Source organism: Ctenopharyngodon idella, chromosome 23 (assembly GCF_019924925.1).
Source record: "Ctenopharyngodon idella isolate HZGC_01 chromosome 23, HZGC01, whole genome shotgun sequence".
NCBI lineage: Eukaryota > Metazoa > Chordata > Actinopteri > Cypriniformes > Xenocyprididae > Ctenopharyngodon > Ctenopharyngodon idella.
The window spans coordinates 10362707-10390054 of NC_067242.1; the positions used below are offsets into that span (position 1 = coordinate 10362707).

The following is a 27348-nucleotide window of genomic DNA, read 5'->3' on the forward strand; positions in this document are numbered from 1 at the left end:
GTAGGACTGATTGAATCTTCAAACAGCATTTGAGTTTGGGGTGAATGTTTGGACCATCAAGGCACTGCCGGATCAGAGCTTATATAAACAGTTCCTGCAGGTAGTAAATGTTTTTACCTTCTATCACACTCAAATGGAAGATGTTTGTTTCTCCGAGTCTAGTGAGTCTGGCTGGTTGTTTGGGCTTTATAGGGTCCTTCCTCTTTCTCAGATTAAAATGTAGACGGTGAAGGTCAGATGGAGGACTCGCTTACACACTCCAGATGGAGGTCTCGCCTCTACAGCTGTGATTGAATGAAAATGAATCACTCTAGATGAATTCAGTCTTTTAATAATGTCAAACAGATACTCAGTAATACAGATGGATATTTGGTGCAGTTTACGTACCGCTCTCTCAAAGTTGACATAAAACAATTGCATGCATTTCCCTTCATGCATTAAGTTTTATTCTATAGGAAATGTGTGAGACCGGGCCAATCAGCGAGAGGTCAAACAGGAGTCAACTCTCTGTGTAAAACACTCACGAACCCTGGCATAAAGACAGCCTTTTATAATGAGCTCACACTCTTTGTGCCTCTCCTTATTTTGCTTTCCTTTGGAAAAAAGTAATCTGATTACTTAACTCGAGTTACTTGTAATGCGTTACCCCTTATGAATATGAATCTCATAAACTGAAATGGTCCATTGCCTTGTTCCATTAAGATTTATATGTTTTATTAAGCTCTAGTTTTATTTTTTAATCATTTAAATTTTCAATCCATAATCAATTTGATGTGATTTTACTATACAATTGAAATTTGTAAATCTTGAAAACAGGCTATAGAAATTTTTTTTTGAGTGTACTATGGTTTTTCTTCAGTTTATGATATTTTTTATAAAGACAGAGTTTAACCTGAGGATTTATTACAACCTTATTTCACGAATCATCCATAAATATTTATAGATCTGATAAATAAAAGCATTTAGAGCTAACTAATCCGCTTTTATAAGCTTTTCTGTCCCCTCAGCTTCAGGGGTCACAGGGCAACATGTTCTGAATCCCATTCCAGGGCTCAGAGGATTTGTACAGGGTCAGTCACTCATCCAACTGGACACCAAGGCCAAGAGCGACACCATTTTTTCCTCTTTATGTGACTAAACAAAATCTTTCTTGCACCCCTGAATGGATGTCATTCATCACCAGGAACCCTGTCCAAGAAGCCACCTGTTCAGACGACACTCTCTGTCCTTTCATGGGGCGACCACGACGGACACATCACTCAACATCAGTCACCTTTCACCCAGGATACTGTCCTCAGGACCAGACAACGTGAAGAGATTTCAAAACACATCTCCATCAGTTAATTAGACATGCATAACATGTCGGAAATGTTTAAGGTGAATTTGTCTCTCAGTCGGAAAAGATGTCAAACGAACATGGCTTTTTAATAATTAGTCAGTTCTAGTGGTTCAACGGATCACAAAACACACGGTTCGGATCATATTACAGTTTTTAAGTCAGGGATCGGATCATTTTTCGGATCAGCAAGAAAAAAAATGTTTGCTTTTCATTCGTTACTTAAAGCTCACTTTAAGTACTTCGATACCACAGCAAAAACTACTAGCCTAACTAATAAAGTTAAAACATTATTAAAGCCAAGTGAACAGACAAATACTGTACACCAAATTACAAGCATTGATAAATACAACATAACAAAGTTACAAATAATTTAAGATCTAACTGTAGTATTCATTTCAGGTACAGAAATGTAATAATTAAATGTAAAATAACAAATGTTCACTGTATAAATTGAATATAGTTTAATCTTTGTTAAAGTTGTGTTTTGTTGTTTGATTAACATGACAGACAACAGCAGGCATTTATAGGTTGCTGTCACTTTAAGACCCCACACAGAGATCCAGTAAAATGATTTCTTTCTCAACTCGTTCACTTAAGACATAACCGAATGTGTTTACGACAATACTTGCCAAGATGGGTATTTTGACTGACATAGTTTGTGTGTATGTCTTCATCCAAGTGCATGGGGACGTGAAAGCTGAATCAATTCAGAGTTCGCGCGCTATCTGAAACGCTCTCTGTGTGTGCGCGCCTCGGGTGTGTGCGGCTGTGCGCACAGATAACAGCGCGCGAGTAACGAATTAAATTCTCTTGCCTCTTCAAGCGCTGGAATTGTTTTAAAATCTATTGAATGTGTAAACTAGCAAAACACGTGCAAATAATAACCTTTCACTCTATTGCAGTTAAACTTGCAATTGATCCGCGAATCACATGCGTGTTGAACAGTGCAGATCACTGATCCCTAGTCAGTTCCTTCACTTTTTGAACAGGTCTAATGGTTAGCGAAGCAGAGATTGGCTGTAAGGAAGTGGGGTGTGGTCAACAGTTCAGAATGACTAATCACAGAATAACAGAAGAAAATTATAGCATTTTTTAAAAAATTATATATATATATATATATATTTATTTTTTTACAAGCATTGTAAAAAAAAATACAATGCTTGTAAATTTTACATATATATATATATATATATATATGTTTTATATATATATATGTATATGTGTTTATTATATATGTATATATATATATATACATACACATAAAATAATATATATATATATTTATATATACACATACACATAAAATAAAATATATTTTAATTTTTATTTTATATTCACACACACATATTAAAAATATCGTATTTCAATTTATGTATATATATATATTTTAATTATTTTATTTTTTATTATGTTTTGTAATTAAAATAAATTAAAATAAATTATATATATTAAAAAATATACATCTAAAAATATATAAAAAATTTTTTTTTTTTTTATATTTAAAACACAATATAATTTATAACAAAAGAAATAATCCTAAACTACAAATGTAACTATAGATCTACAGCCTGCGAAGGAGTTTCGTTTCTAGCACTTATATTCACACAAATCCTTTTACAGGTGGACCAGTGTAAATATGAGACCTTGATATGAATTTATGGGGCTCGTCTGTACAAAATAGAGTTTATGAGCTAATTATGCAAACGCTAAATAAAATTGCCACGCTATGAAAGGTCATCCTCACGCTCCTGACTCGGTCGCCATCATATCTTCAGCTGCAAGAAGCATCGAGACATAAAAAAACAACAGGTTGGACTGAAGGTTTGTCAGATGCACTCATGGGGCTGAAGCTAAAATAGTTTAACTGGATCTTAAGGAATCTTTAAAGCTGTGAGCGTGTGTCCTGAGTTTCCCTCAAATGCTTTGTGAGTTTAAACCGCTGCTCTGCTTTGTCCTAGTCACTCTGGTGAGTTGGCCCAGAAAACACTCATCCTACTTCTTTGCTCTCGTATTTTTCTCTTTCTAGGTGTCTGTATGTGAATATGTGTATGAGATACATAAAATCTGGTATGGGGTGTAAAAATAGTCTCGTCAGAATTTTGGGGAGTAGCGATAAAACATGCCTTATCATAAAGAGATTGCATCTTTTTGGGATGAGAAACGATTATTGTCAGAATTTAAAATACAGTTTTAAAACACAACACTATATTTTGTAATGAACAAGAAGTCTCAATTGAAATATGACACACTCACACACAGTGTTGTAAGGGACCCATGGGTGTCATTACTGAGAGAGAAAGAGGGTCTCTAGGACAAAATTCAATACAAATTGATAAAAATGCTGAGGGAATACATTGTGTATCATTTATCTAGCAGTGCTAGTAAAAGGAATTGGACTACTGTAGGCCTGCGGACTGGAGAAGGAGAGGCAAAATCAATCTGTATTGTTCATTTCTGAGAGCCGTTATAGCTACAGGACATTCATAATACTGGCATGTTGTGCTACTTATTGGGGATCACAAACAAGATTCAACCCAGTATTTCAGTTGAGGTTCACGAAGCTCTAAATCCATCTTCACATTCTTCCTTACGTCTTGTCTTGAGAGGATCACACTCATAATGTAACATCACAGGATATTCAGCTGTAAAAAAATACCTTTTAAAGGGATAGTTCAAGTTTATTTTTGCAATCGAAGACTTGGAATATAGTGAGTTACATTTATGATGCTTTTTTGCATTTCAGACCTCATTCAATTTTGTAATACTGAAAGAGTGAAGAAAGAAAGTCATACAGGTTGGGAACGACATGAGGGTGAGTAAATGATGACAGAATTTTCATTTCTGAGTAAATTATCCCTTTAATAAAACGATAATCAGTGTCAGACTTCATAAATAATCAGGTCAGTCTGCATTATAATAAGATAAATGGTTTTTTTGAGGCTAGTGAGTGAGAGAGAGGAAAGAGAAAAAGAGTAGAGGAAGCGTATTGTTCTTGTGTGTGAATATCTATAAGCGTCTCATGCACATCAGATACACACACATTTGAGCATATCAAGGTCAGAGAGACGAGAAAACTATCCTGAAAGTGAGAAAATGCAAGTAATGTTAAGTAGGTCCCTCATGCAGCAGACATAATGACTGCTGTCACTGACACAAATATACCATGAATTATAGATGGATAGATGGGATAGGATAGGATAGTGTACAAATGAAAAACCTAACAGGAACAGCTGGCCAAAATCTTAAAGGGTTAGTTCACCCAAAAATGAAAATAATGTCATTTATTACTCACCCTCATAGCATTCCACACCTGTATTTTTTTTGTTGAAATCTGATGGCTCAGTGAGGCCTCCATAGCCAGCAATGACATTTCCTCTCTCAAGATCCATTAATGTACTAAAAACATATTTAAATCAGTTCATGTGAGTACAGTGGTTAAATATAAATATTATAAAGCGACGAGAATATTTTTGGTGCGCCAAATAAACAAAATAACGACTTATATAGTGATGGCCAATTTCAAAACACTGCGTCAGGAAGCTTCGGAGCGTTATTGAATCATGATTCGGATCGCGTGTCAAACCACCAAGCTGCTGAAATCACGTGACTTTGGCGCTCCGAACCGCTGATTCGACACGCTGATTCATAACGCTCCGAAGCTTCATGAAGCAGTGTTTTGAAATCGGCCATCACTATATAAGTCGTTATTTTGTTTTTTTGGCGCACCAAAAATATTCTCGTCGCTTTATAATATTAATATTGAACCACTGTACTCATATGAACTGATTTAAATATGTTTTTAGTACATTAATGGATCTTGGGAGAGGAAATGTCATTGCTGGCTATGCAGGCCTCACTGAGCCATCGGATTTCAACAAAAATATTTTAATTTGCGTTCCGAAGATTAACGAAGGTCTTACAGGTGTGGAACGATTGAGGGTGAGTAATAAATGACATTATTTTCATTTTTGGGTGAACTAACCCTTTAATAATAAAACAGACATGGACTAAAAGCCACAAAACTCCAATACTGACCAATTTCCAGGGTCTTCACACAATGACGTGAGCAGTGAGGAGAATTGCACATTAAACTCTATCCTTTATCTGCAGGGTTTGATTTCCAGACTGGAGAGTGTCTCTGGTGGTGTGTATGAATACCAAACAAGCCACTGGCTGTGATGGCAGATGACCCTGTCTGAGCTAGATGGACTCTGAGATCTTAAAGCTCTGTTTGGAAAACAGTTTGGGCTGCTGACACTGTTGTCCCTGACAAAGCTCCAAGGAGGATAATTAAAACCCAACACGGAACCATCTCTGACAGCCTAAAATCCTCCCGGACTTTGACGGATCCACAGTGAAAAAACCAATATGTCCAATTACCTTTCCTTGCCCCACCCCCCACATCCCTCAGTTAAACAGAGAGAGAGAAAAATGAGAGAAATGCATTTCAATCCTTATCCTTAAAACAAGTCATTCAATTATGAAGCTCAGATTTCTGCGAAATATATATAAACAACACATTATGATTATGTATAGATGTACACATCATTTATATTCCCCCGGTTTCACAGGCAAGGCTTAAGCCAAGACACAGACTAAAATGCATATTTGAGCTGTTTTAACTGAAAGCAACTTGCACATGTTTTGTCTCAAAATGCACATCAGTAATGTTTTCTCTAAGCTACTTAAATGTCCTAATTGAACTAAGGTCTAATCCTCTCTTAATCTAAGCCCTGTCTGTGAAACCAGGCCTTTATATTGTAAATTTAAAGAGGTGGTTGATTATGATTTCATTTTTTAACTTTAGTTAGTGTGTAATGTTGCTGTTTGAGCATAAACAACATCTGCAAAGTTACGACGCTCAGTTCAGTGCAAAGGGAGATATTTTCTTTTACAGAAATCGTTGTTTAAGGACTACAACAAACGGCTGGTAGGGACTAAAACGAGCTTCTTCCCAGGTTAGTGACATCACAAACCCCAAAATTTACATAAACCCCTCCCCCGAGAACACACAACAAAGGGGGTGAGGCCATGTTGGGCTGCTTTAGAGAAGAGGAAAAGTTGTTGTAGTAGAGTGTTGTTACCATCCCATCATTTTACGCCGGACTGCTTCACAAACGAGAGTCTGGATTTGCACAAAAGATTAACATGACGGCACATGCTAGACGATGAGTTGAATCAACTCCACAGCAACTACATACATTTATCCATTAACCATTCAGAAACGTCCAGTTTCATTCTAAGAGTTGTAACTTCTTCCTGAGTCTCTCCATCAGTGTTCGACTCCGGTTTGAACAATGTAAGGCTGAACACTGTTACTGACAATCCTCATTTTGGCTGCGTGAGATTCTCCAGCTTTGTTGTTGTTGAGCAACCGAAGCGCAAGCTGTTAAAGCTCCGCCCTCTTTGGAAAGCGGGCCGGAGCTCATTTGCATTTAAAGGGACACGCACAAAAATGGCGTGTTTTTGCTCACGCCCAAATAGGGGCAAATTTGACAAGCTATAATAAATGATCTGTGGGGTATTTTGAGCTGAAACTTCAGACACATTCTAGGGACACCAGAGACTTATATTACATCTTGTGAAAAGGGGCATAATAGATCCCCTTTCAAAAAAATTAAAACCTTAAAGGTCTGTTCACACCAAGGACACCAAGGATAACTATAACAATAAAGATATTGTTTTAAAAATATTATTTGAATCACTTTCAGAATGATTTTCTCCAGCTGAGCAACCATTCTGCTTTAAAAAGCTTGAGCATTTAAAGCATCATGTTAATAATAAACAGAGCATTATGGTGTAGACGGTAATATTGCTATCGTTGTGGTTGTCATTCTTGGTGTGAACAGGCCTTAAGGCCAGTAATGGACATGCACAGTGCAAACTTCCCCAGAATTCCCTATTGTATCACTGACAGTGCTGTCACAAGCAATGCATGCATTTGGGGGAACATGAAGGCATCTGATGCTTTGTAAACAACTGATTGTCTGTGGTGGCAGAGATCAGGACGGCACACACACATTAACACACACACATTGGCCCTCTCTACCTTGATGTTATCAGTTGTGACAGTGCTGTGGAACTATTTGGATGGGGATGTGATACACGGCTCTCCATGCTTATCAAATCTCCCAGAGAGGAGACTATTAACTCAGAGCAAATTGTGCCATGTAGCTTAAAGGGGCTTGTCTGTTCCAATATCCCTAATATCTCTATTTGTTGTCGGAGTGTAAAGAAGTCTGCTGTGCTCTGTTAGGGGGAGTGATGGGAAAAGAACATTGTCATGTCTTCTCACTGTCTCTTTCTGTGTGTCTTGAGAACCAGATCAAATCATAGCTTGATCATGTCTGTTAGTGTTTATATGCATCTCTTATGAACACATTTTCTACATTTAAAGTTTCAGATATTGTGAAAATGATATTGAGAAAATATTCCACTCCAGTTTTACAGTATTTCCAATAGCTGTGAGTTTCTTCTAGCATGCATTCCCAGCCACCCATCCTGATAATTGCCATTAGTGTGATTTGTGCAAACTTGTTGAGACACTTTGGTAAGAAAGTGTTTAATAAAGATATTTAAGGATTTTAAGGACTTAGGTGTACACATTCATTTCCCATAAATTATTGCGCAAACAGAACAGATGTTAGCGTCATTATAAAAGCTCTCCAAATCACTTTGGTTTAGAAAAAAAGGCCCTTTTCCTGATTGTTTATTGAACATTTGAAGTTAGCCAGAATAACCAATAAATTAAGAGTAAATTAACCAGTTACCTTCTTTCCAACCCATAGGCCTGGATGGAATCTTGCATGGTTTCTGAACTGATTTTGATGGAAATTCTATGGAACAGACATAAATATGGAAAAGAATGTTAATCAAACTATAGAAGCTGAAAGCATTTTCAAATTATAATGTAATCAAAATATTTAATATACAAACATGCAAAGTATTTATAGAATTTTAAGAATGACTGATATTCAGTTTCAATGGAAATCTGCAGATCTTTGTTGGTGCGGGTAGGTGGTGTAGGTCTAATTGCCTCATTTTATAAATTCCCCCAAAATAGAGACATTTATGAGTTGAACGTATGACGGAGTATTTCTGTGCCAAAAATACTCTTCAGATTTCTCACAGATTTCGGACATTCTTTGTGATTCATTTGTGAGATCCTGATTCCATCCTCTCAAACCAGTGACAAGCAAACCAAACTAATGGGAAACACCTCACTCTGTTTCTACCCAATGCCAGAAAGAGTTCAGCCATCAATTTTCAAAGCACACATGTGTGTTGCAGACAGACAGACAGACAGACAGACAGACAGGTGTGAGTGAGTGTGTCTAGACTAAAAACACAGATCACAGGCCCTGAGACATCGATGTCCTGGTGGCTTTCTCATTCCATGACTCGTCGCTTTGAGACAAGACATGTCAAATCACACCCTCACCATCACAAGCGTTTGCAGCGTATGTCCATCATGCTGGATGTGGGGTCAAACAGGAAACGAGCTGGCACCATGGACTAAAAACCAGTGCACAAGGCAGTCTTGGGAATAAAGTGAACTTTAGACAGGCTAGACAAGCCAATCAGGGGCCACACAACCCTAATGGGCTCGTGTTCCTATAGTCACCATGACAACACAGAGCCTGACACATTTGCAATGACATGACGCTTTAGTTCGGTCCTCTCTGACAGAAAGGAAGTGACAGAGAGGAAGAGACTCTCATCATTCCATCTCTTGCTTTGCCACTGTGGAGCCAGTTGTAACTATGTCATGCTTTAACACAACCAAATCACCCAACTGAGCCAATCATCAGAGCTTAAATATTCTGGAGCCACCAGAAAATTGTGCCATGTCAACATATGAACGTGCACAGATCCCTTCATAAGCAACTATCTTGAGCTTTGATGCCAATGGCAGAAGAGCTGAATCTTCAGTGCCACGGCAAAAGAAATCATACTTTATTAATTGCGAATATGAGTTTGCATGTGTTGGATGTGATGTACAATAGGCCTAATGAAAAAGCATTCATGTGTACCATGAAAAAATGGCAAGAAACGTCTTTCTGTTGTTGTCCTCGCAGGCTGCAGGCTTAAACAACATACTACATGAAAAGTATAGACTGTTATTCATGGACATGAGACTCTATATGATTCATGAACATGTGGCACTACTTGAGGGAACAGCCAGTGGTGTATGAAACCATAGTGGGCGTTATCGAGCGCACTCATTCAATCCCACAATGCACCGCAATAACGACAACTGATGTACACTCAACAGCTAGAGAATACCCATAATGCACTGTGAGGGTCTGCCAATTGAATTCCCGCATCTGACCAGAAGATGGCGCCTGCAGCTGAATCATCCCTCCATCCATTTTCCAAACCGCTGCTCCAATGTGGGTACATCGTAATATCATTCAGGTATAAATTCCTTTTAATTGATTATTAAATTGTTTAATTAAAGACATGCTACAGTAGCTTCGATGACAGAGTTCAAGATAAATCTTTTCATCGCTACTGGAGCAGCCAGTTTGCTAAGTTCCAAATGATTATTAAATGACAATGACAAACTATGCAAAAGCGGCAGCCCTTCCAGCGCACTCAGAGTTCACTCACTCATTTTCATTCACTCCTTCAAATGGACTATATTAGTCGAGTAATATAGGGAATAGTGTGATAAGGATATAGGAGGCGATTTTGAACACAGCTACAGTCTGATTCCCCAAACAAATGACTCTTCTGAGCTGCTTCTTTGAAGTGAATCAACAACCAGTGTTGCCAAGTCTGCGATTTTCCCGCGGATTTGGGATACTTTAACACAGGTTGAAGCGACCCAAAATAACATGATATTTAGCCCCTGGAATGCAAAATTAACCAGGAGAACCCGCCAAAAACGTGGATTGTACCCCCCTGGAACGCAATTTTTACCGGGGGACTCCCCCTGAAATGCGATTTGGCTAGTTTTGGGCTAGTTTTGAGTAGCAATTGGGAGGGGGTTTGTTGTGAAAACCTGTCAACCCTGTCAACAGCATACATTAGCCAGATTCACGAAATTAATGACACTTGAGCTGGTTCTTTTTAGTGAATCAACAACATACATGAACCGAATCTTTTTTCAGTGGTTATATAACATACAGCGCGACCAGTAGTCAGACTGACAAAATGAATGATTCTTTTGAGCCAGTTATTTTTGGTAAATCAACATGCAGAGCAAGTGTAATCAGATTCCTGAAACTAATGAATTAAACTGATGAATAAAAGTCTTTTTTTTTTTTCAGTCTAAACAGTCCAAACCATGGGTACCTACCCCAAACCCTAAGCCTATCCTTAAAACCATGCAAATACAGTGTTGGTAGCACATCCTAATAAGTAGTATATGTTGTCAGAACACTGGCTCTTTGTAGTGAATCAGAAACATAGAGTTGTTCAACCAGTACAACTGCGAGTACAACCAGTGAAGTCCAATTCATGAACAAATGACTCTTATGAACGGATTCTTTTAATGAATTATTCAACAATTTAAATTACCGGAATCTTAGTGAACTGAATCAATCAAACCGGTTACTGAATCAACATCTGACTCACTTACTGAACTGCAGTAAGTTATCATTATATGATGTCCATATCGAAAATAAGGTTTATTGTCAGTATATAGGCCTACTACTGAATCATCAGATAGAAAAGGACATGAAGCGCAAGTGTTCGGGAGCAAATAACATCACCATTCCCCGGTTTTCCTTTATTCTTCACTTATCCATGGAAAGATTGAAGTAAAATCACTGGCCACAGAAGAAGATAAATCAATTGTGACATTTCTGGATGGAACGTTTTGCATTTAATTAGCGTGAGACACACTGGAGAATGTTGAATTATCTGAAGACATGCCTACGTAGAGCAGCAGTCAGGTTGTCTGTTAAGACGCTCCGCGTTCAGTTATCAGGACGCACTGTCCATTTATTCTCTGCTTTCACTTAATTTCACTCAATGGCCTCCTGTAGGGTGCCGGACATCTGATAGCTAATTATTTGGCAGCTAGCTGAGGATGCCGGATCTCAGCAAAAGCCTTGATTCTGCTAACAAAATCCACTTTCCATCCTAAACGTCTGATATAGCTGAACTGGTTTAGCGGTTCTGATTAGCATAGGCTTGTCAAGTTGATAGACGGGACAAAGAGTTAGACACTGGGAATGAAGTAGTAAAGCTTCCCGTTTCAAACAACATTGAGGGTAGATCGAAAATATCTCTCAAAACCGGGTTGGAACAATATTTGGCAAAGAGAATGGATCATTACATGACCCCTCAGGCCTGTGAACAGGGAACACTATTGACATTGCGAGTCCCAATGGCCGTGTATCTTTGCTTGCTCTTCTTTGGTGTATAAGAACTATAGAGTTGGATAATAGGGGATCTGAAGCTTCCTGCAAAGGAGGTTTATTGATCGCGACAGCGGTCAGACCCCTATTTGTCCGGCTGGTATTAAAACGCTCCCACCTCTCTATATTTAAAGGTTGATAAAAAATACATGGACTATGGCAGTAATGGTTTATATAACAGACCTCAGACGATTAGTCCATTGTCATGAGACGTATCCTTTGCCCTGCTCATAAAGACTAATGTGTTTGAGGAGAAACAAATCCTCCTGTGATTTTAGAATTTTATGCAGATTAACAGCTTCTGTTTTTCTTTTCTGTCATAACATTTTATTTAGAATGAATCTTTTAAAGTGAACGAAATATATTGATTCTCTTCATTTTAATAAAGGAGAATAAGAATTCTGTCATAAAAAAAAGAAAAGATTCAGTGAGAGAAAGATTCAGTGACTCACTGATATCACAGAAAAAGACACTCACTTTTCGCCACCTACTGGTTGAATGGTGCAACTAACAGAAATCGTCCCATGCCCTTAAAGGGATAGTTCACCCAAAAATGAAAATTCTGTCATCATTTACTCACCCTTAAGTCGTTCCAAACCTGTATGAATTTCTTTCTTCTGCTGGACATAAAAGAAGTTATTTTGAAGAATGTCAGTAACCAGTCAGGTGATGGGCCCCATTGACTTCTATAGTATTTTTTTCCCATAAAAAATGGGTTTGGTTCTTCAAAATATCTTCTTTTGCACTAGACTGGTTGTACACTCGTTAGTGAGGTGCAATATGGGATTGAATGAGAGCACTGGATAATGTCCATGGTTTCAGATACCCCTACCAATGGCTGTGCCCTCAAAAAGTTCACTATATAAAGGTATAGGCAACTCGGTTTGCACAATGCATACTTCATGTTAAGCAAAGGGTCTCAACTAGGTCAATAGGAAACAAATTGTATTTATCTTGCCCAGTTAGAGCTGACTCTCTCTTAACTGTAGATTCAAACACACTTGTTTGGGATAGCCTGATCTTAGGTCCTTAGCTCCTTCTCTGTCTCTTGCTGTGCATCTCTCTCTTGTCAACTGCTCTACAGCCAATTTGTTAGCAGTGTATGTCTGATTGTGCTGCACCTCACTAATATATATCACAGCCGTTTAAAGCTGTTCACACACAGACCGCACACTGCCTTGTCCTGAAAGTCACGTACCGTACGCACTCCTGAAAGGCTGAAATTCACACTCTCCCTGCCATAAAACAATCCTGGTGCCTGATTACTTTACAACACATATGAACAGAATGATACATCAGCTAATGTTCATATGGATATTTGTTTAGGATGTACAGTGCACATATTTACATAAAAAAACATAAATTCATAAAAATATTCAAGGAAGAAAGAAAGTAAGTTCCCAAAAGTAAGTTCCCAAAATATTAATCTCCATCTGATCTCATGTTGTCAGTTTTACCTGAAGCCATTGATTGGCTCCAGAGATTTTCTCAAGATTTGAAGATTGTTCCCTAAGGAAATAGACTAATTACTTCAAATATATAAAAAAAGATATTTATAAACAATTCAAACAACTATTAATCAAAACTACAATAGTATCTCAGTGATACTAAAGGAACCCTAATCTCTAGATAGTGTAAGACTCTTTCAATGTAAATCTAAGGAATTTCCACCCGTTTTATACACAAAAAATAATGGGTTGGCTCTACAAAAAAAATTAACGCAACAGCATTTTTGCATCAGTTTTTTTGAGTTATGACAACTCTGAATGAATTTAAGTTCACCCAAAAAGCTACATTGAGTTAGAGTAACATAATAATTTGTAGCATAAACACAAGTTTTTAAGTTGATTACTCAAAGAAATTAAGTTGCTCCAACTACCAGAGTTGTAGCCCTAGAACCAATTAATCTGATCTATTTCAAATTAACAGCTATCATTGCACATGCTAACATAACTTATTTGACATATATATTTAATGAAAAAGTAAGATATTACTCGTCACTGGCATTGGCGCAGTCATTGCTTATAGAGTCAATGTGTTTACCTTCATGTATCTACTCTTCAGCACAAAGGTAACCACAAAAACTTCAACATTACAACTTCAACTCTTTTAAATGTCAAACATAACAGCATTAAACACTAACAGGTCTTTCCCTTCACTAAAAACAAATAAATTAACACTTAATTTCAACATTTATTCTCCTTATCCAGCCCTCTGCACTGGAACAAAAAATCCACTGCCTAATTCCTGAAGTTATCAAGACAATTTCATGTACTACAACCTAATTTTTTTATTTAAAAAAGCCAATTAACACAGACATTTGAGTTTAAATTAAGTTTTAATTACATCAATTTAAGTTGATGTAATGATCAACATTATTATGTCAACAGAATTCAACAAATACAAATTAATGTTTGCAACTTAAAAAGTTTAATTAAAACAATAAATTAGAATTTTTAACTTGCAACCATGCACTTATTTAAGTTGTGGTAACAGGCCCCCTGAATTACTTTTTAGAGTCAGACAGGTGGAAATCACAACTTCATTCACTTAGAAAAGTAACTGCTCACCTCTCCTCAAAAGTTGCATGATTTGAGATAACATTCATCATAACAGTATGATGTCAGAGGCGTTGCTCTCTTCAGTATCCCACGGACATCTGCTCTCAGGCCATTCGACTAGAGATGAGAGAGAGAGAGAGTTAACATGCAGTTCTTGAGACAAGACAGATTTAAAATTTAGTTTCCCCAGTTCTGTTGCATATGACTATTAATAGAGCAGATGACTTCAGACAGGACACAGACAGATTAGGGGCTCAGAGCCAGTGGGCATGATGGGTAATGAAACTAGTACAACACTGAGTGTTCAATGTTTGTTTGTGTGAATGACTGTCTCCACTGAGGACCTTTTGTATTTTTCATGTGTCATATGCTGCGGGGATCGAGAGAGTAATTAATATACTTTGGCACACGCATATACACACCCTTTTTAATCAACAAATGTTTTTGTTGCATCACTTAGACACGATGTAAGAATCTTGACACTGATCTTTGCTTTCACTGTTGTGATTTTTTATATAAAAAGGTGTCAATTCAACCCCAGACAGACGCAAACCAACAGGAGATTATCTTTGTCTTCCTCTTTTTCCTCCTCTTTATCTCTCTCTATCGTCAGTGCTTCTTCTCCAGCCCTCTGGGCCACAGTGATGAATAAAGATGGCTCGTATAACTTTCCGATCACCATGGAAACGCAGCACTCTCAGGGATTTAAGAGAAAGAAGCTGACGCCCAAATCTGTGAGGAATGTTCCGGCACGCTCCAGAGGAGCGCAGTACAGCTATGCCTCTCTCTCTCCTCACAACGCGACACCGAAAAACACACTCTGACTGTAACGCTGCCATGCCACCCAGAGGAAATGTTATAGCTTAAATAAGTCAAACCCATCAAACCCAAAGCCTACTATGGAAAATGTTTTCTAAGAAATTTATTTTTGTTTAGTTTAGCTGCAATAAACCTTCAATAAAATTAAATGAGAAAAAAACGGAGCCCCTAAGAGGACATGGTGGTGGAAAAAAAAAAAATGAAATGGGAGGAAAAATAATAAGTCAATGCTTTCGCGTTCGCTCGCAAATGTTTTGCGTTCCCCTGAGAAACTTTGCGTTCAGGGGAATGCAAACATTTGGTGAGCGAATGCAAAGTTTCTCTGGGGAACGCAAAACATTTGCGAGAGAACCCAAAAGCATTACCAAATAATTTTTCCTCCCATCTAATTTTTTTCTTCTTCACCATGTCCCTTTAGGGGCTCCGTAACATAGAGCTCTTAAAAGTACAGTAGCAAAAATGGCACTTTTAATTGTAAGGATCAAAGGCTGCTTTTCCTCCGTTGGGCCAAACCATTCTCTTTACTTAAACTTTCCATTCCAGGCCGATCCAGCCCAGTCGGTATGGATATGGTTTCATTTTCCACTGTGGAGTTGACAACAGAGCTCTTTGGAAAGTAATATAAATGAGTCAGTTGTTGTCTTGATAATGTAAGAGTTTACAGACAAAATGAGATGTAAATAATGACCACGTTATGAAGGATGATGAGATATTTGTCACGTGTGGGTGTAATAAAGCACACATAGAAGGAGTGGAGAAACAAAAACAGTCTTTAATAAATCCAAAACAGAAAACTCAGGAGAATAACTTAACCAACCACATGAACATTGACGACAATCAACATCGAACAAAGAACTGTGAGAACTAAAGACTTAAATACACAAGGGAGGATAATCAACAGAAACTGAAACAGGTGCGTAACATTATGAGTAACCAAGGAAACTAACTTGTGGCAGGAAAATGAGAACAAAGGAAACAGGTACTAGAACTAAACCAAAACAGAACATAATCGTTACAGTGGCGTTATTATTCGTTAGTGGCTGCATTATTCGAAGGCTAATCGCGTCACAGTGGCGAGACAAAGCCTGTCCCAATTTGGCTTCTTCAAATGCGTCATTCGTTTCCCGGTCAATGAAGGATGCAACAGATGGATCCTTTGCGGCCTAGCCTACTGCAGAATTCATTGCACTCCAACCATCCCATTTACCAACGCTCGCTTCGACCTTCGCGGCCTTCGAAGGCGTGGCCTTTGAAGTCCTTGTCCAGCCTCTGAATTGTGATGCAACTACGTTGCTCAAATAGCACACTTAGCCAGCCAGGCAACAGACAAGTGACCAATCCTGAGTTGCGACGTCACTACAAGCATTCTACCAGCATGGTTCAACGCAGTTAGTCAACCGTGCTGAGAATTCTTGGCCGAAAACGGTTTGTAATCATGCCGTGATATACCAGGCTCAAGTGGAAATACAACTGGAACCGTTCGACCCAGCGGTGGAAAAGTTTTAAAGGTACAGTAGCAAAAATATATTTGTTATTCTTTTAAAGTCTTTAAAATGACAATCAAACTGGTGGAGATTAGAGGGCTATAAGAGGGCATGACATATGAGAGTCTCTAGTTACTTTGAAAATGAATGTGATTATCAATATCATTAATCAGTGGTTTCTCACTGCTCTGTGTGTGTATTTGAATTATCTGGTTGATTAGCTCTTTGCACTTCTAATCAAGTCATCAAGACCCTATAATGCTCCTCAAAAAATTCATGGCTGAATTGAGCATTTGTAATCAATATGTATATGAGAGCAGAAAGAAAAAAGAAGGGATTTTTGTGTGTGCGCGCACGTTTGTGACAAAGAAGCAGAAAAGACAGAATGTACACAGACGAACAGAGAAAACTGTCATAAAAAATCTTGTTTGTTTTGCCTCACACACACACACAAAACCTCACAATGAAACCAACAGTAAACTCCCGTCCAGTCTGCAGATCAGTAAGTCCTTCTCTCTGCTCACGTCTCTGGATTTATTTTCTGCTGAAAGCAGGAACTCTCAATCTCTTCTCAGCCTGGAGTCTTTGGTCTCATCTCCCCTCATCTCACTCTGAGCCTCTGCTGTGGATCCACAGCTTCATGTGCTGTCTGAGTGATATTTCTCTCCTCGCTTCTGGGGAAGTAGACTACATGTTCTATCCTTCCTTTATTAAATAATACTTTATAGAGTTGGAAAACCTCCTCAGTGTATGATAAGGAACAGATCTCTACAAACTTATGAGACTGAGTCAAATATGTGGCCTCTGAATCCTCATGAGACAAACATTGTGTTTGGGACGTTACACAGTAGAATACTCTAGAGCATTGTAAAAAATAATTTGATTTATTAGATAGTTTGAGATAGCTACGAACCCAAGAATCTTAGTCACCATCAACCGGGAGTAGCAACCTACTTATTATGACCATAGACTGTATAAAACAATGGACGTAGTGTTCGTGACGTCACCCGTAGGTTTCTGAGGAGCATTTTTGAAGCCCAAAGTGGGCGGAGCTGGCCGTCGCCATCTTGGCAGCACGTCACCACGCGTCACTCCCGGATAACCAAAAATGGGAAAAGAGGTGGGATGTGGGTGGAATTAGCTGAAGTGACGTGACGGCTAACAGCAGACAAACGGCTAGTAGTGACATCAGCGGCAATCCACCTGTCACTCAAGTGGCCACGCCCTTAATTATGCAGAACTTTAAGGCTTAATATAATTTAAACGGATGAGTTATAAAAAAAAAATTCACCCCCCTCACAGATGTCATGAAGGCAAAATTAGCTATATAGACCAAAATCACTTTTTGTACCAGGCTGTAAACATATTTTTTTCTGCTGAAAAGTTGGCATTTTAACATGGGGGGTCTATGGGATTGACTCCATTTTGGAGCCTGTCTCTAGTGGCCAGTCAATGAACTGCAGTTTAAGTCACTTTCGTGTTGGATTCAAAAGAGAGACTGGAAGGTTGGCGCTTTATTGTGACGTATTTTTCCGAGTGAACCGGAAGCACACTGACTGATGTCATCAGAGAAGGAAGGAATTCCAGAGGGGAATTTTCAGATTTTGATCAAAGATTATAAAAGACAAAAAAAAAAAAAAAAAAAAAAAATGTTTTTGTGAATCAACTTGCACGGATGAAGACTAATGTGCACTAACAAAGTAAATAGGGTCAATTTGGATTTCATGCCAACTTTAACATCAACTCCATAGATTGGTCAGAAAGATTAAAGTTGGCATGAAATGGAAGTAGCGATTGTCTTTTCTTCCCTATCGTGACGTATATCCAAACAGCTGAAATAGCTTTCCGAACAAGATAAAATGTAGGGTGGGATTTGATTTTGTCCATGGGGAATTGATTGGATGGTTGTGGTCTGCTATTGGTCGATCTCATGTGATTGACAGGTTGCTCTGTCCTCGTGCCATTAAACACATTATCAGAGAAGTTGCTGCAAAAGGGATGGGAAGTTATTTTGATGAATCAGATTAAATGATTGTCATGTTTTTCACACAAAAAAATCACATTAAAAGTTTTTGAAGCGTTTTGAGTCCTCATGCAAACAAATAAATCACAACAACGTGTCATGCTCGTCTGCTGAAATCCTTAAAACCCCTCCCATTCGCAACCAGCTGTCTCATCCAGAACAGGTTTAACTGCACCTGCCTTCACTTCCTTATGCACTTATTTTTGTGCTTATAAAAATCTGTGAGCTATGAGAAAGTTTCATCACTATAGTCAGAGTATAGATGAGAAGTTCACCCAAAAGAAAGAGAGAAGCAGGTGAGCATCCTAAAAGATATCAGGTAAGTGCACTCAAAGATTATACATTTATATGATAAAATTTCAAAACCTCTGTGATGCTTATATTTTGTTTGTATCTATTTCAGAGCTTATTCTTTTCAATGACCTGAAGATCTATGAAATCATTGCTCATTTAACTCAGAGCTGATCATGGGGGCTTCACAGAGCAAAGATAAGATGCACTGCACCAGATATCTGAACGGCAAAGGTCCTCGACCGCTGACTGAGACAGGTCAGTTTCCAGTTCATGACACAGAAAGACAAATAAAAATATCTAATGTTTTTCCACTTTTAATGCATGAATGTTATTGCATTAGATAATAATATATCGGTAACACTTTACAATAAGGTTTCATTTGTTAACATTAGATACCTAACATTAGATAATGTTAATTTCAGTATTTACTAATACCTAATATATTATTAAAATTATATATTGGTAATAAACCTGAGATAACATGAAGTAACAATGAAAAGTTCTATTTTTATTAACTAACATTTACAAAGATTAATAAATACTGTAACAAATGTATTACTTATTGTTAGTTAATGCATTAACTAATGTTAACTAATGTACAAAACCCTACTTTTCAATCAAATTATTTCAAAAAATGAGTTTTTTTAGGTTTCAAATGATATAGCAATTGATATATTGTTCTTTTTTTTGACACTTTGTAGTTGTCAAACATTAGTTTAACAACATTGTTAATGTAATAAACTATTAATACCTGGTTACTCAGAAACATCGAAAAGTAGATCAGGAAAGTCAATTTAGTTCTGAGAAAAGCTCATGCAGTATTTGTTTGCAGAAGCCATTTGTATTCTACTCCAACTCCATTCAGGCATTTTCACTTGTTTAAGTGTGCATTTAGTGCATTTAGTTAATTATATTTTATGACAGTTCAAGCGGAAATTCAAGGATCAAACAACCACAAAAAGAATACTCCGATAAAACAAGGAAACCAGCCAGATGGAGGGAAGATGAATTGGAATATCGAGAGACGGAGTTTGCCAGGACATTCTGACTGTGACACCATTCAGATCACCTTTCATTTTGATGATGGAATTCAGTCGGTGAGCTCATGATGTGTTATTATTTTTTACAGTATCTCTTTGTCAATGTTTAAGTATCAAGGTGAATTGGCACACCTTTTCAGTGTATCACTGAGAACTCTAAAACATCTCAGCCATCCGTCTCTCTGCTCTGTGGAATCCTGTCCGGCCTGTTTCTCATACACTTCCACAGGGCACATGCAGACACTGACGGATGTGTGCTGATAACTAAAATCCCCTGTTATGACAGACACTAATGCCTGAAGTGTTTATAAAGCGCTGTGCTTGAACTTTCATATAGTTTCCATTAGTTTGTTTTTTTAAATTAGATCAGAGTTGTTTTTCATGTGTATATACATTATAACTTGAAAAACAGCTTTACTAAAGTCTCATCTCAAAGTTTTACTTCTGTTTTACACATGCAAATACATTTTTAAATTATTTTTAATATATATATAGTATGTAAGTGATCAACATTAGTAACTCGCCTTGTAGGACATGCATCCGCACCCAGGACATAGCTACAAGGGCACCAAATTTGTGGCCTACCTGCCTCAGAACACTACAGGGACCAAGATCCTCCGGCTACTAGAGCAGGCCTTCGAAAACAAGCTGCTGTTCACTGTGGCGGCCAATATCAGCAATGAATACTGCGTGATGCCTGCAGATATACCCCTCAAGACTCAGGACAGCGGGGGACCTGGAAGGTATATAGTAATTATAAAAGAATCCCAAAAAATAGATTAGTATTCACTATATTTCTTCATTATTGCTGAGTTGGAATATACATATTCTCATTTCCCTTTCGAATGGGAACTCACACTGTGTCCGAAGGCACATTGGGGAACGCCGATGTGTCTTCGGACACAGTGTCTCGTTCCCCTTCTCAGGGAACCATGGTTACATGTGTAATCTGAGACGCTCCTTTTCGAATGGGAACTCGCACTGGGTCTGAAGACACATTGGCGTTCCCCAGTGTGTCTTCGGACGCAGTGTCTCGTTCCCCTTCTCAGGGAACCATGGTTACACGTGTAACCTGAGACGTTCACTAAACAAACAAAAAATATTTTAAATATTTACTTTCTGTTCATTTGCAGTGTATTTTTTTCTACCCACTATTTTTAAACCTGAAATTTTTTAATTAGATTCAAATTCCTATAGATAAAATATTGTTTGTATTTATTTATTTTCAGATTTTTTTTCTGTTGTGTTTTTGCTATTGTTAGTCATTCTAAAGTTAATTTCATGATTTCGTCTTCAGAAGCCATTCGAAAAATGAAACCACAATAATATAAATAATAAATACATTATAAATTTAATTTCATTCAATTCAAATGCCATAGAAAGATAAAACATTTATTTATTAAAAATATATATAATATTTAATTATAGTATAAAAATGTTCTATTGTTTTTTATTAAAAAGTTAACTTTATAAGGAAATCGTTATGTTAAACATTTACATTGACATCATAAGATAACAAAATTAATTTTGTAAGATTTTTTTTTCTCTCATATTTTCTCTTTTGTTCACCTTTAATGTTGAGGTTAAATATGATTCAGTAACATTCTCTCTCCTTTTGTGTCAGCTTGGGCTATCCAGATCCAAATTATTTGAAATCAGTGAGGAAAAGTCTCAAGGTAAAAGGGATCAACTGAGAGAAGATGGACTACTATGACTACAACAAAATTTCCTACCTCGTCATGACCCTGCTCTGCGTGACCAGGATATGGATATGGATGTGGCACGATTACATGGAGTTTGATGTTTACAGCCAAATCAACAGAACATGGTCGTGGCTGATCAGTTTGACATAGTGTATGAGGACCTTTATATGCAAAGCCAGAAACTGAGTTGCATACAGGGCGACTTGTTGTGTATTTTCTATTAAACAGAGTTCTATCATGAAGTAAGACAGTATTGTATGCATTGCTAACTATTGCTTATTTGCTTAAAGTGTTTTTAAATATTTTTAAATTAAAAATAAAAATTAATATAACCCCTTTATGGATTTCTTTAAGTAATCAGTAAATGATGTCACAATTTTTCTTGTTCATATCAATGTTATTTTATTATCTGCATACTATTAATAATATATTGAATTAGCGTTCATTTTTATTTTAGTTAACTTTGTCATTTTATTTGCGTTTGTCATTTTTATTAGTTTTTTATGTTTCTATTTGGCTTTAATTGATTGTTATTTATTTCAGTTTTAGTTCAATGTTAGTACTTCAGCTTATTTTATTTCAGTTAATTGCCAAGGCAACATTTCTACTTCTAGTTGAGGTTTTAGTTTTTCATCTTTATGTTTTAGTTAACAGTCACAACTGATTCTTATTCACATGCATCTTTAAATTAATCTGACTCAAATATTGATTATCATTTAGTGTAAATGAAGAAAATGCAACATTAAAATGCAAGTTTAAAGGTAGTGAGCATCACATACTCAGTGTGCACCGCCTGCCAGGTGGAGTCAACACATCCTCAGCAATATTTCCTCCGTGCCTGAAATGTGTCTGCACATTGCCGAGTGTGAACTTTCCCAGGCTGACGGTGGCCCTCTGTTCTCCTCAAACTGAATTACACACCAGGCTTCATACTCACAATAAAGAGTAATCGGATTGGCAGGCCCCATTAGAGAGGGCTCCGTCATCTCCAGGGGCGTTCTTAAACCACTTTCTCGTGGACGCTCCGCCAGGAGTCATCCGTCCCGACTGTCAGCTTCCACCACGACTCTGACAGCTATCAAATCTGTTCCTGCCCCATCCTCCTTCAATCTGCGAGGCTCTCCCCTCCTCCGTCACATCCCCCTCTCTCTCTGTTCACGACCCGAAGGAGCTGGGCTCTGTCTAAATGTGTCACAAAACTGTACCTGCCCTATTAATTTTATTATTTAACACTTACTTACTGACTTTAATTATGACCAAAAAACCTTTCTATATCTTAGAAAAAAGAAAAAAAGACCTTTTCACACTTGAAATAGTTAACTTTGGGTCATTCTAAACCCCGGGTAAATAGAATCCTGTGTTATTTTGCTTTAAATTTCACATTACTCACAATTTACCCAGGGTTAAAAATGAATCCTGTGTATTAAAATGTGTTGAAACCATCTCTTTTCTCCAAATGTTGCATTTTCTTTTTATAACCCTGGGTAAAAAGCGGTGCTAACCCCGCTTCTAAATTACAAGTGTGAAACGTTCCTTTACCCGGGGTTAAAAGTGAGGTATGAGCGATGATAATACGGGGTTAAGCGAGGGGTTACAACGCAAAAGCGGAGCAGGGTTTATAACCCCGGTAAAAAGCGGTGCTAACCCCACTTCTAAATTACAAGTGTGAAATGTTCCTTTACCCAGGGTTAAAAGTGGGGTTTAGAACGATGATAACCTGGGGTTATGCGAGGGGTTAACAGCGCAAAAGCGGAGCAGGGTTTACAACCTTGGGTAAAAAGCGGTGCTAACCCCGCTTCTAAATTACAAGCGTGAAACGCTCCTTTACCCGGGGTGAGGTATGAACAATGATAACCCAGGGTTAAGTGCAGTGTGAAAAGCCCTTGTGAAGTGATTTGAAATCATCTGTTAGTAATGACTCCTTCCTCTCCTCCTTGTTATGCAAAACAAAGTTCAAATTGTCATTAGAAATCACTGTTGTTCTTCCCACAAGGGGAGTGTTTGTGGTGTTTTGCCGTGTCTTCCCCACTGGGGGGCTGAGTGTTGGTCTGTGCACCGGCAGCTTGTGATGAATGAGCTGAAGGTGTGTTTTCATTAGGCTGTTTAATTTGGAGCACAATTAGACTTCATCCTCTTTTAGAAGACAAAGCAGATTCTAAAGTTGTTAATTAAAAGGCTGAGTTGCAGACAGTGAAGATGGATGTGAACGCAGGGAATCCTCTCCAACAACAACCCTGCACTCCAAAGTCAATTCTTCCTTGTCTAACTAGCTGCTCTCCTCTCCTCATCAAAAACTAGTTGGTAATCACTACCTAGTTCAGTGTTTTGTCTCCTCTTTTCTGTTTTTGTTCTTTTCATTTAGTCTTCTTTTTATCTCATCACATTTCTTTTTATCTGGTTTCCTCTCCTTCCATCTCCTCTCATCTCATCTCCTTTGCTTTACTTTTGTGTTGTCGTTTTTTCATATTCTCTTCTTTCCTCTTGTCTCATTTCATTTATCTTAATTTCATTTGATCTCATCTCTTCTCTTTTTGTGCTCTGCACTTTTCTCATTTTGCCTCATTTTCTCTCTTCATCAAAACTAGTTAGTAATCACTTGTTCCTCATTTTGTTTCCTCTGTTCTAAATTATTCTTCCCATTTACTCTCCTTTCGTCTCATATTGTCTCAACTGCTCTCATCTCGTCTAATTTTTCTCTGATCTTCTCATCTCTTCTGCATGTCTTTTGTCACCTCATCGCCTCACGTCTCATTTTGTTTGTCTCGTATGAGCTCTTTTTGTTCTCATTTCCTCTTCTAATCCAAAACTAGTACTATCTAGTTCCTCGTTTCATCTCGTCTTCTCTGTTCTATTTCTATCTTTCTATCTAGTTCTATCTCTTTTTATTGTCTTGTCTCATTTCAACTCATTATCTTATCTCATTACATATGTTCTTGTCTTGTTCTGTCTCATCTTCCCTGCTTTCCTTTTTTCTACTCTCTATTTATCTCCTTTCTTCTTGTCTCATTTTGTATCGCCTTGTCTCATCTCCTTTTTTGTGCTATGTTCTCATTCCTGTCTCCTCTGCTGTTGATTTGTCTCATTCCCTCACCTTTGTTCTGCGCTTGTCTCATCTTTTAATTTCTTCTTTTTTCATCTCAAATACTCTCTTTTTTCTTTCCCTGCTCTCTTATTCTCCTCTACTCTCCTTTTGTCTTTTCTCCTCTCCTCTTATCTTCTTGTCTTGTCTCATCTCCTTCTTTTGTGCTGTTCTCATCTCATCTTGTCTCCACTTCTGTTGTCTTATCTCAAATCCTCTCCGCTGTTCTCCTCAGGTCTCTTTTCATCTCTTATTCTTTCTTTTCATCTCATCTCACCTTCCCTCCCTTTTTTCTCTGCTCTCTTCTTCCTCTCATCTCATTTAATCAAACCTCATCTACGTCTCATTCTGTCTCCACTCATTTTTGTGTTCTATTTTCTCATCTCTTATCTTCCTCTGTTTTCTCGTCACATCTCAACTGCTTGACTCCCATCTCGTCTCATCTTGCATTGTCTCGTCTCACCTGCTCTACTCTCATCTCATCTCACCTGCTCTACTCTCATCTCATCTCGTCTCATCTCATCTCACCTGCTCTACTCTCATCTCATCTCGTCTCATCTCATCTCACCTGCTCTACTCTCATCTCGTCTCATCTCATCTCATCTTGTCTCATCTCACCTGCTCTACTCTCATCTTGTCTAACCTCACCTGCTCTACTCTCATCTCGTCTCATCTCACCTGCTCTATCTCGTCTCATCTCACCTGCTCTACTCTCATCTCGTCTCGTCTCATCTCATCTCATCTTGTCTCATCTCACCTGCTCTACTCTCATCTTGTTCCATCTCACCTGGTCTATTCTCATTTCGTCTTGTCTCATCTCACCTGCTCTACTCTCATCTCATCTCATCTCGTCTCACCTGCTCTCTCTCATCTCATCTCATCTCACCTGCTCTATCTCGTCTCATCTCACCTGCTCTACTCTCATCTTGTCTCATCTCACCTGCTCTACTCTCACCTCGTCTCACCTGCTCTACTCTCATCTCGTTCCATCTCACCTGGTCTATTCTCATTTCGTCTCATCTCATCTCACCTGGTCTACTCTCATCTCGTCTCGTCTCACCTGCTCTACTCTCATCTTGTCTCATCTCATCTTACCTGGTCTACTCTCATCTCACCCCATCTCACCTGGTCTATTCTCATTTCGTCTTATCTCATCTCACCTGCTCTAGTCTCATCTCGTCTCATCTCACCTGCTCTACTCTCACCTCGTCTCACCTGCTCTACTCTCATCTCGTTCCATCTCACCTGGTCTATTCTCATTTCGTCTCATCTCGTCTCACCTGCTCTACTCTCATCTTGTCTCATCTCATCTTACCTGGTCTACTCTCATCTCATCCCATCTCACCTGGTCTATTCTCATTTCGTCTTATCTCATCTCACCCCTGCTCTACTCTCACCTCGTCTCACCTGCTCTACTCTCATCTCGTTCCATCTCACCTGGTCTATTCTCATTTCGTCTCACCTGCTCTACTCTCATCTTGTCTCATCTCATCTTACCTGGTCTACTCTCATCTCATCCCATCTCACCTGGTCTATTCTCATTTCGTCTTATCTCATCTCACCTGCTCTACTCTCATCTCGTCTCACCTGCTCTACTCTCATCTCGTCTCATCTCACTTGTTATCTCATCTCAGCTACTTTTCATGTCCACTGTAACCTCCACCCCCAAAGCTCCGTATAACATGGTATATATTAATGATGACCCCGGGTTGGGCTCAGCTCAGCCCTGTGTAAATTGCGCTGCTCCTGTGGGACATTTAACTAAATTAGTTTGCAAATAACTACAGCTGCCTATAAAAAAGCAACTCTGAAGTGCACAAAAAGGAAACACAGCTTTCAAAGCAGCACATATATTTATCCGCCGTGACACAGGATGTTTTTTACAAACCATCACAAGATTCCGTAAGGCCATCAAAACCAAGAAAGCGTGTTTTGACGGACACGACACATCCCATTTGTGTCCATTTTACAGTCTCTATAAACCTTGGCGACAAGGGAAGTGAGAAACAATACAACGTCTCCGCTCCGAAGCATCCGTGCGAAAAAGGCACCTGCCGCGGCGGTGCAGAGAGTGAATCTTCCGGAGGAAATGGTTTATGAAGTACTAAATCTCGATGTGGAGATGGATGGAGTGTTTCTAGCCCTTGTCCCTGCATGCTGATAGGACGGACCTGTCCCTTCAGGTTAACTCTGAGATAAAATGAAGTCTTAGGTGAAAGATGACACATTTAAGAGGGGGAATGTCGGTAGGAAGGGAAAGAGGATTTACCCATAATTCTTTGTGAATGTATTTAGAGAAATATCTTTTACAGAAGTAACAATATGAATTTTTGATGATGGATACCGAGTCAAGTCAATGCTAATAGCTCAAAAGCTCGACTGAAAGAGTGAGGAGAAAGAACAGTAGATGTGTAGACACGTTGCAGTCGGGGAGGGGAGCGTGTCTCGGTTTGATTTACGATGCTGTCGTTCGATATCCTCTCAGGTACCTGTTGTCTTGCTTTCATAAAGCCACCAACACAAACGCATTCACTCTTTAGCCTTCCAGCTCCATTCATCAGTGCAGAAGGTCCCTGTTCGGCTCTTTTCATCTCAGACGCACATGCTTGGGTCCTTCGCAAACGCACCGCTCTTCT

At 38.4% G+C, this 27348-nt stretch overlaps 1 protein-coding gene across 1 annotated transcript; it reads left to right on the top strand.

Annotated features, from left to right (window-relative positions):
* The first annotated feature begins 15972 nt into the window (after positions 1–15972).
* On the top strand, positions 15973–21971 carry dtx3la (deltex E3 ubiquitin ligase 3L a). Its single transcript, XM_051882987.1, has 5 exons — positions 15973–18915; positions 19000–19145; positions 19815–19987; positions 20462–20673; positions 21555–21971. Exons 2-5 carry the CDS (start codon positions 19064–19066, stop codon positions 21622–21624), a joined length of 537 nt encoding a protein of 178 aa, XP_051738947.1. The 5' UTR covers positions 15973–18915; positions 19000–19063; the 3' UTR covers positions 21625–21971.
* Positions 21972–27348: the final 5377 nt, after the last annotated feature.

Bases quoted from the DNA above. Each gene is read 5' to 3' on its own strand.
- dtx3la (XM_051882987.1), top strand. From the start codon at position 19,064: ATGGGGGCTTCACAGAGCAAAGATAAGATGCACTGCACCAGATATCTG. The intron at 19,146-19,814 runs GTCAGTTTCCAG...ATTTTATGACAG, and splicing joins TCGACCGCTGACTGAGACAG to TTCAAGCGGAAATTCAAGGA. The intron at 20,674-21,554 runs GTATATAGTAAT...CTTTTGTGTCAG, and splicing joins GACAGCGGGGGACCTGGAAG to CTTGGGCTATCCAGATCCAA.